General features: G+C 49.1%; 1 protein-coding gene across 6 annotated transcripts in view; it reads left to right on the forward strand.

Moving 5' to 3' along the window:
- MYO18B (myosin XVIIIB) overlaps positions 1-14,833 on the forward strand; it is a 285,693-nt gene that overhangs the window by 41,342 nt on the left and 229,518 nt on the right. For all 6 annotated transcript variants that reach the window (XM_032256699.1, XM_032256702.1, XM_032256700.1 and 3 more), the window contains one exon: positions 9,823-9,967. In XM_032256699.1, the coding sequence (XP_032112590.1) occupies positions 9,823-9,967 (145 nt within the window). The remainder of the gene's footprint in view (positions 1-9,822; positions 9,968-14,833) is intronic.

Raw genomic sequence — 14,833 nt, forward strand, 5'->3', positions numbered from 1 at the left:
CTCCTCCTCCTTCTCCTCCTCCTCCTCCTTCTCCTCCTCCTCCTCCTCCTCCTCCTCCTCCTCCTCCTCCTCCTTCTCCTCCTCCTTCTCCTCCTCCTCATTCTCCTTCTCCTCTTCCTTCTCCTCCTCCTCCTCATTCTCCTTCTCCTCCTCCTCCTCCTCCTCCTCCTCCTCCTCCTCCTCCTCCTCCTTCTCCTCCTCCTTCTCCTCCTCCTCCTTCTCCTCCTCCTCCTCCTTCTCCTCCTCCTCCTCCTTCTCCTCCTCCTCCTCGTCCTCCTCCTTCTCCTTCTCCTCCTTCTCTCCTCCTCCTTCTGTGTTATCAAGTATGGCAGCATTGGGCAAGTTGGAGAGGGCCAGTCCTCCATGGCCCATGGGGAGGGCTTGGCCTGCTCGCCAACAGCAAGGCACACTAGCCAGGCGCTCGGCTCCCCTCCCATCTTCCTTGGCAGTAGGTCAGTTTTCCCTCTTACTGAATTTATCTCTGTTCTCCTCTAATTCATATTTTTAATGAAGCATCTGTTTTTTTTTTTTTTTAACTAAATTACTACCTACTTCCTATGGAGAAATCAGAAAAAACACAAAGGCAAAAACCAAAACCAGAATACACGCGCACACTCACGCGAACCAGAAAGCAAGTACCAATCTCCTCACCACCCTGAGAAACGCACCAGTCACACACCTGCAGGTGTCATCCCGCATTTTCCCATGCATATTTTACACGATTCACAACAAACTGTATGTCATTAAAACTTTCACAAACATTCTTTTTAATGACCGGACATTCATGGAAAAGGCATGGCTCCCTGAACTGCTGTTTCCCTAATGTCCGTTTACATGGTTTGAAAGCTTTTTGTGGTTCTTAGCAGTAAGGTGATGAACATCTCTGGGCATCCAGCTTCCTTACTGTCTCCGGCTCCCAGACCTGTCTAAGGAGATGCTTCCAGCGACCGTCTTCCCTGTTGTCTCCTTGGTAACATTCTCACATCTCTGATCACACTGTTTTTATTTCTCATTTGTCTCCCCTCGGCCCTCGGTTCCATGAGAGTGGCTCTCTCACCTGTCTTGATCACTCCTGAATAGACAAAGCCTAGCACTCAGCCGGGCATACAGCAGGTGCTCAATAAAGGTGTGCTGCGTGAATAAATGAAGGAGCATGCCTAACTCACAACTTAACTAAAATTGCGTCTTTTCAATTTTCAAATCGTTTGCTACTGTGGTCAGCAGAGTCGGGCTAATTAAACTTCATTTTCTCCACAGGATCATTTCCCTAGGTCTTTGGGGACCTCATGTCTTCCTTTGGATCCACTCCTTGGGTCCTGGGAGCTGGGGGCAGTTGCTGGGAATCTCAGAGAACCCAGAGAAGGAGGTTAGAAAGCTTGAGGCTCCCATCCCTCAGTCACTGTGGGCAGCCTGGGGTCCTCAAATCTGGGATGAGTAGAACCGTGCACCCGGCTCAGTAGGTGAACCCACTCACCCCCGCCATCAGTGGCTCTTATTTAGGGATGCTTGCTGGAAGCTCGTTGTCAGTGGATATTTACTGATCTTATTAGATGCCAGGAATTGCACACAGAAATAACTCCCCTGGGTCTCTGCCATCAAGTGACTCACTTTTGGGAGCTGGTGGTGGGCTGCCATGTCTACATGAACAGATCATTCCAAGCTGGAGGGATATGTGCCTAAGTGGAGGTGTGTGTAGGCTGAGGCCAAGCTGGGAGGAGTAGAGGCATATCATGGAAGGCTGCCTGGAGGAGGCAACCATGAGCTGGAGCTGGACTAAGAGTGAATCACCCAGGTGCGGTGAGGCCTGCATTCCGGCTACACTGAGCACCTGGTGCAAAGGTAAAGATGAGTGGCCCACTGGAGCAAGGACCCCGGGATGAAAGTGCGGAGACCCCCAGTGTGTCCCCGGCTGAGTGCTTGGAGGCTACCTGGACCCTCTGACTGCCAATGTCTCCGGCTAGTCCCCACACCGCTCCCTTGCTGCCTGCCACGTTTCAGCTTGTACATGGAACCTAGCTGAGATCTGCCAAGCACCAGGATACATCTGAAATCACGAAGCTTTCATATTATTTTCTTCTTCTCTATAATTTATTTTCTGCAGCCTAGCCTAATTGTTTTTTAAAGCGCCCAGCAGCAGTGGTAACAGTAATAACGATAGTACTAATCCTTGCCACCCAGCAGTCTGCTTCCGGTGTCACGTTCCAGGCCTTGGCCCGAGGCGCATTTATTTTTTATGACCCAGCTGTCAACTGTGGGGGAATGGCGCTCAGATGGAAGGATGAGTGATCACTCGTGTGTGCCAGGGGCTCTGCCAGGAGCTTTCTTTTACTTAATTCTCCCAGTGGTTCTTTAAATAAGGAATTAGGATCACATCTGTTTTTCAGGAGAAGTAACCAGGCTCACAGAGGTGAAGCTACTTGCCCAAAGGCAGACAGCTTTTTTTTGGTGGTTGTTTTTTTGAGATGGAGTCTTCTGAGATGGAGTCTAGCCCAGGCTGGAGTGCAATGGCGCCGCCTTGGCTCACCGCAACCTCCACCTCCAAGGTTCTGGTTCAAGCAATTCTCCTGCCTCAGCCTCCCAAGTAGCTGGGATTACAGGCACGCACCACCATGCTCAGCTAATTTTTGTATTTTTAATAGAGACGAGGTTTCATCTTGTTGGCCGGGCTGGTCTTGAACTCCTGACCTCGTGATCCGCCCACCTCGGCCTCCCAAAGTGCTGGGATTTCAGGCATGAGCCACCGCGCCCGGCCAGGCACACAGCTTTTAAGTGGTGGAGTCAGGACTGGGATCCAGGTTGGCCTGACTTTAAATCTGGCACTTTGTTTCTTCCCGCTCTGGTGTCTCAGATGGAGATTGTGGCTGAAGACCATGCGCTCTGAGGTCAGGTCCATTATGACCCCTTGGGTGACTTAACTTCTCCCAGCCTCAGTTTTTCACCGGTGGGATGGGTAGAGCAACACCCTTGGATGACACCAAGGACTGGGGGCTCAGTAGGTGTCTGACGCTTACTGACCATGCCCTTCCCCAAATGGGTAGCCTTGGGCAAGTAACTTCGTCTCTCTGAGCCTCCGTTTCCTCCTCTGTCAGTTGGAGAGACCCATGCCTGCCTTGTGGGGGAAACAGCGCCCAGTACAAAAAAATACATGCTCAATGGACACTTTCTCTCCTTCCCACTTAAGTGGACTCTCGATGCTGCCCTAAGAAGTGGATTAGTGAGATGCTGAGTGACGGGTAGAGCAGCTCCTGGCTGTGGACCGACACCTGTCCTGCAGTCCCCACTCCTGCAATCTCCATGAGGTTCACTGGCCTGTGCGGGCACCCACATGATGTTTCTTTTGAGATGCATTGAGTCAGTGTTTAGCATTTTCCTCCCAGAGCTAGCTTCTGGTCCAGGAGGCAGAGGGATGGGAATCCTTGGGCTGATTGGTTGTATAAATAAGGAAGCCCGGCCAGGTGCGGTGGCTCACGCCTGTAATCCCAGCACTTTGGGAGGCTGAGGCAGGTGGATCATGAGGTCAGGAGTTCAAGACCAGCCTGGCCAAGATGGTGAAACCCTGTCTCTACTAAAAAAAATACAAAAAAAAAAATTAGCCGGGTATGGTGGCGGGTGCCTGTAATCCCAGCTACTTGGGAGGCTGAGGCCGAGAATTGCTTGAACCCAGGAAGCAGAGGTGTCAGTGAGCCGAGATCACGCCACTGCACTCCAGCCTGGGTGACAGAGTGAGACTCTGTCTCAAAAAACAAACAAAAACACAAGGAAGCCCACCCGGCCCTAGGAAAGAGGGAGTGGGTGTGCATCCCCATGAATCAGACTTGGACCCAGGCCCGCCTGAGACCCGCTATTGTGCTCACAATCAGGGGGAGGATGCCCAGGTGCTGGTTCCCTCTGCCAGGGAGGTCACTGGGAGCTCCAGCAGAGAGCAGCTCCCAGCTGCATACCATGGCTCCTCGGGGCCCTGTGCTCTGCAGAGGAGACCTGCACCCCCGGCTCATCCAGAGTTCTCTGCACCCAAATGCGCCAGGTTCCCCCAACCCCCTGTCCTTCCACGTGGAGACACCTCCTGCTTCCTGGGCCCTGCTCTGCCTCTCTCGTTCTGTTTACACTCTATGATTTGCTCCATACCCAACTCCTTCTAGGAAGCCTCCCATCCCTCCAGTGGGTTCCTTTACCCCTGCCCACAGCGTGTGCTCTGTGTGTCATCTCTTTGCACACCTGTCCCCTTCAGTGGACTGGGGTCCCTTTGAGGGCAAGGTCATACCTGATTCACTTGTTATAGAGTACTGGGCATGAACTTGGGCAGCAGTGGGGAATGGTGTCCCTGGAAGGTGGAACAGCCTAGGCGAAGGCACGGAAGGACAGAGGCAGTAGTGAGCGGAAACTCCCATTTATTGAACACCACTGGGTGCTGGCCACTGTGCTGGGTGCTTTATTTATTTATTTAGAGAAGGAGCCTTGCTCTGTCACCCAGGCTGGAGTGCAATGGCGCAATCTTGGCTCACTGCAACCTCTACCTCCGGAGTTCAGGTGAGTCTCCTGCCTCAGCCTCCTGAGTAGCTGGGATTACAAGTGCCCCACCAGCTTGCCCGGCTAATTTTTTTGTATTTTTTTTCGTAGAGTCGGGGGTTTCGCTCTGTTGGCCAACCTAGCCTCAAACTCCTGACCTCATGATCTGCCCGCCTTGGCCTCCAAAGTGCTGGGATTACAGGCGTGAGCCGCTGCGCCCAGCCGTGCTGGGTGCTTTATTTACATATATAAACTCATTTAGTCCACATAGCAGCCCTGGGAGGATGCTAAGATATGATGTCCATTTTATTTATTTATTTTGTTTGAGACAGGATCTGGTTCTGTCAGCCAGCCTGGAGTGCAGCAGTGCGATCATAGCTCATAGCTTGAATTCCCTGGGTCAAGAAATTCTCCTGCCTCAGCCTCCCAAGTAGCTGGGGCTACAGGCACCTGTCGCCCTGCCTGGCTAATTTTTATATATATTTTTAATGGATAAAAGGTCTTGCTACGTTGCCCAGGCGGGTCTCAAACTCCTAGGCATAAGCGATCCTCCCACCCTGGCCTCTCCAAGTACCAGGATTGCAGGCTTGGGTCACCACACGTGGCCTCATTTCTTCTTTGAAGATGTGGAAACTGAGTCTCCACGCATGGAAAGGACTTGAGTATAGTCGTGGGGTTGGGAATACAGAGTCGAGAGGGCATCCAGCTCCATCTGGCTCCACAGGAAGCCTGGCTTCTCTCTGCACCGTACGAATCTCCTGGGCGCTGTAAACCCAGCCTGGTTTAATGGAGAGAGAACATTTTGGATTTTCTTTTCTTTCACTAAATTACCTGCAGACTTTGACCTTGAGATTTCACCTCAGCCAAACCCTGGGCATCTTATGATTTGACTTTTCTTATCCACTGATTTTCGAAAGTTGACGTAAAACATAGAGTGCATAAAGTAGACTGATTTTAAGTGTACCGCTCAGTGATGTTGATATTCTCCCTGTCTTTCTCTCTTTTTGAGAGAGGGTTCCTCTCTTTTGCCCAGGCTGGAGTGCAGTGGTGCCGTCGTGGCTCACTGCAACCTCGATTTCCAAGCCTCAAGCAATCATCCCACCTCAGCTTCCTGAGTAGCTGGGACTACAGGCTCATGCCACCATGCCTGGCAGATTTTTAATTTTATTGTAGAGACAGGGTCTCACTCTGTTGCCCAGGCTAGTCAACCCCTCCCACCTCAGCCTCCCAAAGTGCTGGGATTACAGGCATGAGCCACCACACCTGGCCAACGTTAATATGATGAAACATACCAGCAGCTATTCCCCAGATCAAGATACAGAACATTCCTTATTCCACCAAAGGCTCCTTTGAGCCCCCTCTTGGGCAATATCCGTTGGAAGTACCCATCTCACTCCAGAATTGTTATCTGACTTCTTACCCTATGTTAGTTTCACCCGCTCGTGAACTTTGCATACCTTTACAGAAACACACAGTGCAGGCTTTTGTGTCTGGCTTCTTAGACTCAGCGCTGGGTCTGTGAGACGCCTGTATGTCTCTACGTCTGGGTGGCTTGTTCTTTTTCACTGCTGTGTAGCTCTCCAATGCTGCATTCTGGGTAATATCACTCTTTGTTACTCCGTTCTCCTGCTGATAGACATTTGGGTTGTGAGTTGACTTATTCCATTCCCTTGACTTCTTTCTATCTTCACGATTTTGATCCAAAGAGTTCCTTTTATCAGGGCACTCTGCAGAGGTGTTTGAAGAACAGCTGGCTCTCTGGAAGTTTAAGGAACTGTGAGCGTTTTCATGATCCTCATCATTTTGGATGAGAAACATGTATTTATTGATTCACATCTGTTCAGAAAAAGACATTGGGAGGGGGCGAGGAAGAGAAAGAAGCAAATTAACTCTAGCGGAAGTTTTCTCATTCTCTTCACACGAGCTACCTGGCAGATGATGCAGTCCTCCTGTAATTTAAAGTCAAATGCTCATAGGTGACGGGGGGAGTCATAATAAATGTGTGGGCACTGTCCTTTTGGCGTCCTTTTTCTGCTACTTTGAGATCTCATAAATAACCGAGAGTATGTTGGTAAGACGCCTTCTGCCCCTCTGTTTGCTCCAGCTGCAGTTGCTAGGTTGAGCTCCTAGTTGCTAGGGATATTGTGATCCTGTGGCGGCCCAGAAATATGATGGATCAGTGGAACATGCTTTTGCTATATTAACTGAAATGTTTCCCAAGCAAATCTCTCCATGTCACTGTATGCTTTGACGTCATCCCAGTTCGTTGATGATCCTTGCAAGTTTCCCAGTTAGAGGAAGTGGCTTGAATGGAGGGGACAAGTATCTTGGACTGGGAATCAGTCCCAGAATCAGAAAAGCCTACTTCTAGTCTGGCATCTGATATTAATTTGCTGTGTGACCTTGGGCAAGTGTCACCCCCTCTCTGGGCACTGGACACTGTGAAATTCAAAGACCTGCTGGCTTTAACAGCCTACAGGTCATCACCCAAGTTCTCTAAGCAGGCCAAGTGCAAATCAGTTTCTCATTATCAGCTGGGGGATTATTGACAAAAGAATTCCCATTCCCAGCTCACTTCCTCTTCACCCAGCAGGCTTCTGGGCTAAGTCTTCTTGGCCAGATGGTGTGTGCACAGTAGTTTCAGACTAATTTTAATATTCAATCAGACATAATTGGGATCATAAATCTTAAAAAAAATCCTACAATGCATAAACATCTGATCATGTCATTTTCTGTTTCCTCCTGTTAAAATCTTTGGCAGGCTGGGTGCAGTGGCTCACGCCTGTAATCCCAGCACTTTGGGAGGCTGAGGTGGGTGGATCACCTGAGGTCAGGAGTTTGAGACCAGCCTGACCAACATGGTGCAACTCCATCTCTACTAAAAATATAAAATTTGAGGGGTGTGCTGGTGCGTGCCTATAATCCTAGCTACTCAGGAGGCTGAGGGAGGAGAATCTTTTGAACCCTGGAGGCGGAGGTTGCAGTGAGCCAAGATCGTGACACTGCATTCCAGCCTGGGCAACAAAGAGCGAAACTCCATCTCAAAAAAAAAAAAAAATTGGCAATATTTAGCAGGGAAGCTGTTCATGGTAGGTGCAAGAAGCCATGTCCTGAAAGGAATCTGGACTCACTGGCTTGCTGTTGGATCTTGATTGATTAATGATGACTGTTATGAGCCCAGGAGTATAGTGGGGGTATGTATCAGTTTTTGCCAATCATGACTGGAGTTTAAAGTTTAATTTCGTGGTTGAGGTTTTCAAGGTTGGCCCATGCCAGCTTCTCCAGGTTTGTCTTCTCCCTATCTCTGTCTGAGCCACCTCCAAAACTAACTGCTTCCAGGCCGGGCGCGGTGGCTCACGCTTGCAATCCCATCCCTTTGGGAGGTCAAGGTGGGTGGATCACTTCAGTTCAGGAGTTTGAGACCAGCCTGGCTAACATGGTGAAGCCCCATCTCTACCAAAAATATGAAAATTAGCTGGATGTGGTGGCGGGTGCCTGTCACCCCAGCTACTCAGGAGGCTGAGGTGAGAGAATCGCTTGGACCCAGAGGGCGGAGGTTGCAGTGAGCTGAGATTGCGCCACTGCACTCCAGCCTGGGCGACAGAGCAAGACTGTCTCAAAAATAAACCAAACCAAACCAAACCAAAAGAACTGCTTCCACGGACCACCTATTCTCTCCCAAAATCTCCTTTGCTCTGTGGTTCCCTTGCCCGTTGGGACCTTTGTTATATTCAGTTGGCCAACTCTGCCTATTTATCTCTGAAACCTCTATCACAGTTTGATCTGCTCTATATTATTCTCTTTGGCTGTCTTGGGTGGGGTTAATTATCCATTGTCCCTCTGATGTTCCATGGTGCTCTGCATAGAGCTATAGCACAGCCTACGCTGCAGAGCCGACATCTAGACCCTACCTATAGACCCCATACACCCACCCACAGACCCCATACATCTACCTATAGACCCCGTATACCTACCCATAGACCCCATATAGCTACCTATAAACCCCATACACCTACCTATAGACCCCATACACCTACCCATAGACCCCATACACCTACCTATAGACCACATACACCTACTTATAGACCCCATATAGCTACCTATAGACCCTATACGCCTACTTATAGACCCCATATAGCTACCTATAGACCCCATATACCTACCTATAGACCCCATACACCTACCTATAGACCCCATATAGCTACCTATAGACCCCATACAGCTACCTATAGACCCCATACAGCTACCTATAGACCCCATACACCTACTTATAGACCCCATATAGCTACCTATAGACCCCATGCACCTACCTATAGACCCCATACACCTACCTATAGACCCCATACACCTACTTATAGACCCCATATAGCTACCTATAGACCCCATACAGCTACCTATAGACCCCATACAGCTACCTATAGACCCCATACGCCTACTTATAGACCCCATATAGCTACCTATAGACCCCATACACCTACCTATAGACCCCATACCCCTACCTATAGACCCCATACACCTACCTATAGACCCCATACACCTACCTATAGACCCCATATACCTACCTATAGACCCCATATAGCTACCTATAGACCCCATATAGCTACCCATAGACCCTATATAGCTACCTATAGACCCCATATACCTACCCATAAACCCCATATACCTACCCATAGACCCCATATACTTACCTATAGACTCCATATACCTACCCATAGACCCCATATACTTACCTATAGACTCCATATAGCTATCTATAGACCCCATATACCTACCTATGGACCCCATATACCTATGTATATGCCCCATATACCTACCCATAGACCCCATATACCTACCCGTAGACCCCATATAGCTACCTATAGACCCCATATAGCTACCTATAGGCCCCATATCCCTACCTGTAGACCCCGTATAGCTACCTATCAGCCTGTACCCACAACCTACCTTCCACTTAGCCCATTTCACACTTAGTTGCTTTCATGTCTCTTTCCAGTTCTACCTTGAGAGGCTTTGCTTATCTTTGGATCCCTAGACCAGAGCCCAGCACAGAGCAGAGTTTCCATAAATCTGTAATGCATGCAGACATGAATGAATAAAAGCCACACCGCATTTCAAAGTCAGAGAAAAATGATTTGGATAACTTTCCCAGTCATCTGAGTTAGTCTGTCAATATTCCTCAGCTTAATTGTGGGTAATTTACTGTGGCAATAAAGTGGCCCCTACATTCCTCCTAGACGGAGCTCAGCTTCAAGTTATGAGTTTGTGTCTTCTCCATCGTGATGGCCTTGTTTTCTTCCCGTCTCCCTTTGCTCCCAGCCTGAAGATAAGCAGAAGGCGGCGGCTGCCTTTGCCCAGCTCCGGGGTGCCATGGAGACACTGGGCATTTCAGAGAGCGAGCAGCGGGCCATTTGGCGGGTCCTGGCAGCCATCTACCACCTGGGCGCAGCGGGGGCCTGCAAAGGTACGTCCTTCCTGCCGAGCTCACCTGGGTGGCCAGCTGTCTCCTTTGGCAGGTGCCTGACAAGGCCCTTCTTTGGACAGTGGGAACAGGGTCAATCTGTCATCTTATGTGTCTCTGGGACTGCTCTTGGGGAGGCTGCTGAAACCAGGCATCATGAGGAGGACACGGTTGGCATTTCAAGCAAACCTTCTAGACCAGCTCTGTCCAAAAGAACTTTCTCTATGCTGTTTAGTGCAGTAGCCACTAGCCACAGGCTGCTACTGAACACTTGAAATATAGTAGTGTGACTGAGGAATTGATTTTTTTTTTTTTCTGAGATGGAGTCTCACTCTGTTGCCAGGCTGGAGTGTAGTGGCGCGATCTCAGCTCACTACAACCTCCACCTCCCGGGTTCAAGTGATCCTCCTGCCTCAGCCTCCCAAGTAGCTGGGACTACAGGCGCATATCACCATGCTCAGCTAATTTTTGTGCTTTTAGTAGAGACGGGATTTCGCCATGTTGGCCAGGATGGTCTCAATCTCTTGACCTCATGATCTGCCCGCCTCGACCTCCCAAAGTGCTGGGATTACAGGCTTGAGCCACCGTGCCTGGCCAGGAATTGAAATTTTAATTGCATTTACTTCTACTTAATTTAAATTTAAGTAGTCATAGGTAGCTGGGGCTACTGTACTGGCACTGCAGTAGAGCAGCTCAAGAATATGCAAAGGAAGGTAAGGTTGAGTCTATGCAGTAAAGGTGCTGTGTTTCTTTTTTATTTCTTAAATTTTTATTGTTTGAGACCACGTCTTGCTTTACTGTTCAGGCTGGGCAGCAGTGGTGCAATTGTAGCTCACTGCAGCCTCCACCTCCTAGGCTCAGGCGATCCTCCTGCCTCAGCCTCCTGAGTTGCTGGGACTACAGGTGTGCACCACCACGCTTGGTTAATTTTTTAAAAAATTTTTTTATAGAGGCAGGGTCTCACTTTGCTGCCCAGGCTGGTCTCAAACTCCTAGGCTCAAGTGATCCTCCTGTCTTGACCTCCCAAAGTGGTGGGATTACAGGCATGAGCCACTGCGCCCAGCCAAGATTCTGTGTTTCTAGCTAGACATCCTGGAGATGTTCCCCGCCACGTGCCCTGAAACTGATATTGGGTCCTTGTCCCCATCCTTAAGTGTCTATTTGCTGATTGTCCCTATTTTGATGTGGTCTTCCAAGTGGCTTCTGCCATCTCTCTCGTCCTTACCCTCTCCCTATCCAATCATTCACCGTGTTTCAGAGACAGTCTCTGTGACATGATTTCTGTCCCAGATTCTCTATCCTTAGTGTTAGCGCCTTACATTAGGTGTTTGCCGTTGTGTGTGTATGCGCTTGGATGGTGGCAGTAGCCTTCTTGCTGAGACCTTCATTCCTCCTTCCACCCATTGTCATCATGACCATCAACTTCCTTTCTCCAACAGAGACCCGTGGTGCCATGCTCCTGCTTAGAATCCTCCTGAGGCTCTCCCTTGCCTCTAAGTCAAATAGAATTCCTTGGCTCGGCATTCAAAGCTCCTCACCTCCCTAACCTGTCTCTTCTGCTCCCCCTTTTGGCAATAGAGAAGGTGCTGGGGAGAGAGTGGGGATGAATAGCAAGGGCTTCTACCTTCACGGGGTCTTTGGTGCCTTGTGTTGTGATTGTGACTCTGCATAGCTCTTTTCAGTGGCCAGTGGCTGATCTTGGGCCCAGAACATAGAACTGGAAGTTACTTATTGAAGGAACACGTGTGTGAATTCAGGTCCGTCCTGGGACTGTGTATGGATTCTGCCTGATGTTCTGGGCTCTTACCTGGCAGGACAGCAAAATCTTCTAGAAGGTGCTGGCGCATGCTTTCTGTCATCCCCACATTCCCGGGCCCTGTGGCCCATTCCTTCGATTCTCATCCATTTGAGCCACATACTTTAACCCACCGATTTGATTTTGTAAATTTCTAGAAGTCGTACTGAGTCAGGAGTAAGTAAGACGGGGATTCCACAGTCGGTCCAAGCCAAGGACAGAGGTGCTGGACTGGGCAAATAGGAAAAAACAAAATGCCACCTGTCTTTCCAAAAATCAGCCACGGACGTTCACAATGGCAAAGATATGGAACCAACCTAAGAGCCCACGGACTAATGAGTGGATAGAGAAAATATGGTATGTAGGTACACCATGGAGTAATGCTCAGCCCTAAAAATGGGATGAAATCATGTCTTTTGCAGGAACTTGGATGGAGCTGGGGGCCATTATTCTAAGTGAAGTAACTCAGGAATGGACAACCACATATTGTACATTTTCACTTACAAGTCGGAGCTAAGCTATGAGGATGTAAAGGCATAGGCATGATATAATGGATTTTGGGGACTCAGGTGGCAGAGGTTAAGAGGGGGTAAGGACTAAAACACTATGTATTGGGTACAGTGTACACTGCTGGGGGGTTGGGTGCACTAAAATCTGATAAATCATCACTAAATAACCGAAAACCACCTGTCCCCCCAAAATGATTAAAAATCTGCCGTGGGCCACATTAAGTGCTTGGCTTTTAGGGCATCACAGCCACTTTGCTCAAGGAACTGTGATGTCTCTCATTCAACTTCCTGGTCACTGAGGCCAGCCTTAGTCAGGAACAGACCCTGAGGCAAAGAGGTGGGGCCATGTTGTGTATCTCGGGGAGGGCCCCAGAGGCTCTGGTAGGGGAACGGGAAAATGACACAGGGGAGGGGAGGCAGGTAATACGAGGTGCATGAAGGAGCAGCTTACCCTGGGAAACTGAGGCTCAGTCCTACTGAGGACCCCTGGGAGACTCTGAGGAATATGCTTCCCGGTGGTCTTATCTAAGAGACAAGGAAGTCGAGATCTTCATCCAGAGACTCAGGGAGCCCCCTGGCTGATTAGCCTGTCACCAGGGAAGTGAAGGAGGTCAATTGCACTCCTGGGTTTCTCCTCCTGGGGCCAAGTGGGAGGTCCCTTCTTTGATGTGGGCTCAAGGACCTGACCCATCCACACCCGTACATCTGACGATCAAAGAGAAAGTCACTTTTATAAATATTTTATTAATACTTGATGACGGCAATAATTTCTGCCAGCCCTCCCCCTACCCCACCTTATAAATTATTTTAAGAAGAGCTGTCGTCAGTCTGCCTGGGAGGCCTGCCCGATGATTTACTTACTTATAGATTCTGCTTTGAAAGATTTCATAATAGGTTGCTCTAAAATCAGCTATTAAGAATTTCAAAGTCGTATGTAAATGTCTTTGCTTTGTGTCATAACAGATCATTTTGAAATATATTAAGAATCATTTTCATTAATCAGGTTTTTTTTTTTTTTTTTTTCATTAAAACGATACTGCCTTCTCAGCGTGCCTGGCTTCCTAGCTAATTCTGAGAACCTCACTCCTATGTTTAAAAGCCAATACTAGTTCCCTCTGGGGAGAATTCAGGCCTTATAACTGGACACAGGGTTTTTGAACTGTTACAGCAATGACAGTAACCACTAATATTGGCTTGGTGTTTGACAGTTTCAAGAGCACTTATGCCTCTATTACGCCTTTTGATTGGATTAGACTTATGTGCTAACTTAATGCTGTGGACAGGAGTCGAGAGTCCACCTGCTGGGTGTGAAAACTGGCTCAGCCTCTCTGAGCCTCAGTCTTTTCCTCTGTCAAATGGGGCTAATGATGGTACCCTTTTTGTAGGCTTCTCGTGAGGATTGAGGGAGTCAGCACCCAAAACTGTGGCGCACAGGACTTGGCTCCTGGCGGTGTTTCATAAGGGTTCATTTTCATCCATCTCCATTTTAGAGACAAGCAAACAGAGGCTCAGAGAAAGTGTGCCACTGGCCTGGTATGACACAGCCAGGACCTTCCAGGTGGGGTTGGGGCCATTCTCATTTTCCTGGGGACACTGTGTTGAGTGCTGATAGACCCGATGATGTCACCACCTCCTTAGAACAGCCTGGGAGGGGTGAGGACTGTTAAGATGCCCATTTTATAGATGGAGAAACTGATGCGCAGCAGAGAATTTCATCCGTAATCTTCAGCACGTACAGCTAAAGCTAGATATGGGATTTGGACTTAGGTCTGCTTGAGCTCTGAGCCCTGAGACAAGCCTCTGGAACTTCACCTCCTACTTCCCAAGCACCCGTGACTAGCAGGCCTACAATTCAACTCAGTTCTCACACTGCCCTGAGTTAGCAGACTTAGCACAGACCCCGAAGGTTACGGGTTCAGTCCCACAAGACTGTCCCCACTTCAGACACCAGCTGCCAGCACCCGGCCTCCCACACTTCTAACCAAGTGGCTTTTGAGTTTTGAGTTCTCATGACCTGCTTCTCTTGTCTAATCAATCACTAGAATGACTCACAGGCTTCAAGAAAACACTTGACTTACAACCACTGCTCTATTATAAAGGATACAACTTAGGAGTAGGCAGAATAGGGAAGGGAGAGGGGAGAGGGCAGAGACTCCTGTCCACTCTAAGCAGCACGGCACTTTGATGTGTTGGATGCTCTCTGAGCCCCTCCTTTAGGGGCTTCCATGGAAGTTTCTCTATGCAGGCAGGGTGGATCAAATCATTGGCAATTAACTCGATCTCCAGTTCTTCTGTCACATCTTAAAAAGAAACCCCTTTGGGAGGCCGAGGCGGGTGGATCACGAAGTCAAGAGATCGAGACCATCCTGGTCAACATGGTGAAACCCCGTCTCTACTAAAAATACAAAAAATTAGCTGGGCATGGTGGTGCGTGCCTGTAATCCCAGCGACTCAGGAGGCTGAGGCAGGAGAATTGCCTGAACCCAGGAGGCGGAGGTTGCAGTGAGCCGAGATCGCACCATTGCACTCCAGCCTGGGTAACATGAGTGAAACTCCGTCTCAAAA

The sequence above is a fragment of the Sapajus apella genome, unplaced genomic scaffold (genome assembly GCF_009761245.1).
Source record: "Sapajus apella isolate SASKATOON/1434 unplaced genomic scaffold, GSC_monkey_1.0 scaffold95, whole genome shotgun sequence".
Lineage (NCBI taxonomy): Eukaryota > Metazoa > Chordata > Mammalia > Primates > Cebidae > Sapajus > Sapajus apella.